A 4,565-nucleotide genomic window follows, 5' to 3' on the forward strand; every position below is an offset into this window, starting at 1 on the left:
TGGAATTGTGGGACGCACGTTCCCAAGGCTCCTGGGTGCCCTCCAGCAACATTCAGGATGGGAAAGGGCTGGCTGAAGCATGAGGTTATCTCAGGATTAAGGCCCGCACAAATTAAAAACATTTGAAAAACGAAACGAAAAAGAAAAGAGGGAGTGAAAATAGGCTTAAAAAAAAAAAACCACCGGAAAGAAATAGACGCCCACCCTTTTTTTTTTTTTTTTTTTGCCCCCCTTCCAATGTCAACAAGCAAAATGAAAACATTTCCAGGGTGATCGCTCACGGCTACTCGCTTCCAATTCGGATTAGAAGCTGAGAAGACGCTGGAGCAGCGAGGAGAAAACGGCACCGAGTCGCCCAGAGCGTGAGCGAAGGTCTGGAGCGGGAGAGAAGGGAAGGAAGAGACGCACAGACAGAGCATGTGTTACCTGGTTTATTTCGAGATTGTTTGGTATTGTTTTCTCTCTGAGCACCCCTTATTTCGGAAGGCCATCACAGGCGCCCACCACTGAGCCGCCCCTCGCCCGCCGCCGCCGCAGCGCCGGGAGCCCCAGGCCCGGCTTCCCGGCGGCGCCCGAGCCCCGAGCTCGCCGCCGCCCGAGCCGCAGGAACCGAGTAAGTAACCCCTGTTTGGCCCCGCGCTCGCCAGCCCACTTCCTCATCTCTTCTTTTCCAAACCTCTCCCGGGCCCTCCTCCCTCAAGGTTTAGGACACCACCCCCATCCCCAACCCGCTCCACGCCCGAGGCGGGCCTTTCCTCCCCGACCTTCCGAAGCCTCGTAGGAGCTTTACCTACGACACGCACGGTTTTCCTACGGGCTCAGAAATGCCGGACCCGGGCCTGCAAGGCCGACCCCGCGGAGTAGTGCCTCGCCTCTTCCTCCTCCATTTCCTGCCCTCTCCCTGCACTCCCACTTCTCGCCGCCGCCGCCGCCACCACCGCCCCCGCTTTTAAAAATAAAATTGGATACAAACTTTAATTAATAAGGACAAATATTGACGCTCAAACGAAAATGACTCAATGGAGTGAGAAGGAAGCCGAAAATGGAAGAGATCTACCCTAACAGGGAGATTTCGGTTGAGCAGACCCGCGGGGTGGCAGGGGTGAAGTGGAGGTGGTCGGGGGGTGGGGAGGGGGGTGCGCTGAGAAGGGCCGCGGCGCAGCGTGCTCCCGCCGGAGTATCCCTACGCGGCTCCGCGCGGCCGCGAGGCCCAGAGCCCGCGGAGAGGGGGAGGCGAGCGCCCGAGGGGGCGGGAGCCGGCGGGCAGGCGGGCCGACGGGCGGGGCGGGGGTGGGTGGGCCCGGGCCCGCCGATTGGTCGACGGCGGGAGAGACGCTCCCGCACGCCGCCGGCTCTGATTGGCCCAGCGGTAGGAAAGGTTAAACCAAAAATTTTTTTACAGCCCTAGTGTGCGCCTGTAGCTCGGAAAATTAATTGTGGCTATAGCCGCCGCGATCGCTGTCTCCCCAGCCTCGCCGCGGCCGCTCCGGGACGCGCCCGCCCGCCGCCCGGCTCTCCCCCCCTTTGGGCTGCTGCTGCTGCTGCTGCTGTGACTGCTGCTGCGAGAGGAGGAGGAGGAGGAAGCAGCAGGGGGGGGGGAGCGGGGGGGGTGGGGGGGAGACCAAGAAGTAGAGTTGGGAGCGAGGGAGCTTCACCCCCAGGGCGGTGGTTGTTTCTTTTTTTTTTTTTTCCTTCTTTCTTTCTTTTTTTCTTTTCCTTTTTTTTTTCTTCTAATTCCTGAGGGGTGGTTGCTGCTTTTGCTACATGACTTGCCAGCGCCGGAGCCTGCGGTCCAACTGCGCTGCTGCCGGAGCGCTCAGTGCCGCCGCCGCCGCCCGCGCCGCCCGCGCCCCGCTCGGCACCCACCGGTCGCCGCCGCCCGCTGCGCCGCTGCCCGGCTCCCGCGCCGCCGCCGCCGCCACCGTCGCCGTTTCCCCCCGACGACTGGGTGATGCTGGACATGGGAGATAGGAAAGAGGTGAAAATGATCCCCAAGTCCTCGTTCAGCATCAACAGCCTGGTGCCAGAGGCGGTCCAGAACGACAACCACCACGCGAGCCACGGCCACCACAACAGCCACCACCCCCAGCATCACCATCACCACCACCACCATCATCACCACCCGCCGCCGCCCGCCCCGCAACCGCCACCGCAGCAGCAGCCGCCGCCGCCGCCGCCGCCGCCGCCCCAGGCACCGCAGCCACCCCAGGCGCGGGGCGCCCCGGCCGCCGACGACGACAAGGGCCCACAGCAGCTGCTGCTCCCGCCGCCGCCGCCGCCGCCGCCCCCGGCCGCCGCCCTGGACGGGGCCAAAGCGGACGGGCTGGGCGGCAAGGGCGAGCCGGGCGGCGGCCCTGGGGAGCTGGCGCCCGTCGGGCCGGACGAGAAGGAGAAGGGCGCCGGCGCCGGGGGGGAGGAGAAGAAGGGGGCGGGCGAGGGCGGCAAGGACGGGGAGGGGGGCAAGGAGGGCGAGAAGAAGAACGGCAAGTACGAGAAGCCGCCGTTCAGCTACAACGCGCTCATCATGATGGCCATCCGGCAGAGCCCGGAGAAGCGGCTGACGCTCAACGGCATCTACGAGTTCATCATGAAGAACTTCCCCTACTACCGCGAGAACAAGCAGGGCTGGCAGAACTCCATCCGCCACAACCTGTCCCTCAACAAGTGCTTCGTGAAGGTGCCGCGTCACTACGACGACCCGGGCAAGGGCAACTACTGGATGCTGGACCCGTCGAGCGACGACGTGTTCATCGGCGGCACCACGGGCAAGCTGCGGCGCCGCTCCACCACGTCGCGGGCCAAGCTGGCCTTCAAGCGCGGGGCGCGCCTCACCTCCACCGGCCTCACCTTCATGGACCGCGCCGGCTCCCTCTACTGGCCCATGTCTCCCTTCCTGTCCCTGCACCACCCCCGCGCCAGCAGCACTTTGAGTTACAACGGCACCACGTCGGCCTACCCCAGCCACCCCATGCCCTACAGCTCCGTGTTGACTCAGAACTCGCTGGGCAACAACCACTCCTTCTCCACGGCCAACGGGCTGAGCGTGGACCGGCTGGTCAACGGGGAGATCCCCTACGCCACGCACCACCTCACGGCCGCCGCGCTCGCCGCCTCGGTGCCCTGCGGCCTGTCGGTGCCCTGCTCCGGGACCTACTCCCTCAACCCCTGTTCGGTCAACCTGCTCGCGGGCCAGACCAGTTACTTTTTCCCCCACGTCCCGCACCCGTCAATGACTTCGCAGAGCAGCACGTCCATGAGCGCCCGGGCCGCGTCTTCGTCCACGTCTCCGCAGGCCCCCTCGACCCTGCCCTGTGAGTCTTTAAGACCCTCTTTGCCAAGTTTCACCACGGGACTGTCCGGGGGACTGTCTGATTATTTCACACATCAAAATCAGGGGTCTTCTTCCAACCCTTTAATACATTAACATCCCTGGGACCAGACTGTAAGTGAACGTTTTACACACATTTGCATTGTAAATGATAATTAAAAAAATAAGTCCAGGTATTTTTTATTAAGCCCCCCCCCGCCCATTTCTGTACGTTTGTTCAGTCTTTAGGGTTGTTTATTATTCTAACAAGGTGTGGAGTGTCAGCGAGGTGCAATGTGGGGAGAATACATTGTAGAATATAAGGTTTGGAAGTCAAAATTATAGTAGAATGTGTATCTAAATAGTGACTGCTTTGCCATTTTCATTCAAACCTGACAAGTCTATCCTTAAGAGCCGCCAGATTTCCATGTGTGCAGTATTATAAATTATCATGGATCTTTATGGTGGATGCAGACCTTGAGAACAACCTACTAAATTATGGGGAGAGTTTTAAAATGTTAAACTGTAATTTGTATTTAAGAAGCATTCGTAGTAGAGGTGCCCAAGAAATTATTTTGGCCATTTATTGTTTTGTCCTTTTCTTTAAAAATCTGTTTTTTTTTTTAATTTTGTTTACTTTTAGACCAAAGATTGGGTTCTAGAAAATGCACTTGGTATACTAAGTATTTAAATAAAAAAAAAAAAAAAAGGAAAGTTGTTTCAGTTGGCAGCACTGCCCATTCAAATGAATCGGAAGGGGACAAAATTAATGATTGCCTTCAGTTTGTGTTGTGTATATTTTGATGTATGTGGTCACTAACAGGTCACTTTTATTTTTTCTAAATGTAGTGAAATGTTAATACCTATTGTACTTATAGGTAAACCTTGCAAATATGTAACCTGTGTTGCGCAGATGCCGCATAAATTTGAGTGATTGTTAATGTTGTCTTAAAATTTCTTGATTGTGATACTGTGGTCATATGCCCGTGTTTGTCACTTACAAAAATGTTTACTATGAACACACAGAAATAAAAAAATAGGCTAAATTCATATATATCTTGATACTTTTGTCTCTTTTATTAAGTAGAACTAATTTTTAAAAAATCATTAAAGTTCTAGGGAATTCAAAGGCTTTTTCAGCCAACTGAAATTTAAACTGCTCCTTTCATTTGAACTGAGACTTTTCAAATGAAAATATTTTTTCCATTGTGGAGTCAAATTTTACAAGGAGCAGGCTATTTAATAAATGCTAGCTTTA

At 56.2% G+C, this 4,565-nt stretch overlaps 1 protein-coding gene across 1 annotated transcript; it reads left to right on the top strand.

Moving 5' to 3' along the window:
- The first annotated feature begins 1,857 nt into the window (after positions 1–1,857).
- FOXG1 (forkhead box G1) lies at positions 1,858–4,357 on the top strand. The gene has a single exon (XM_027957222.3). It carries the CDS (start codon positions 1,952–1,954, stop codon positions 3,422–3,424), a length of 1,473 nt encoding a protein of 490 aa, XP_027813023.2. The 5' UTR covers positions 1,858–1,951; the 3' UTR covers positions 3,425–4,357.
- Positions 4,358–4,565: the final 208 nt, after the last annotated feature.

Source organism: Ovis aries, chromosome 18, assembly GCF_016772045.2.
Source record: "Ovis aries strain OAR_USU_Benz2616 breed Rambouillet chromosome 18, ARS-UI_Ramb_v3.0, whole genome shotgun sequence".
In the NCBI taxonomy this organism is placed as follows: Eukaryota; Metazoa; Chordata; class Mammalia; order Artiodactyla; family Bovidae; genus Ovis; species Ovis aries.

Excerpts from the sequence above, each read along its gene's own strand:
- FOXG1 (XM_027957222.3), top strand. The coding sequence starts at position 1,952 with ATGCTGGACATGGGAGATAGGAAAGAGGTGAAAATGATCCCCAAGTCC.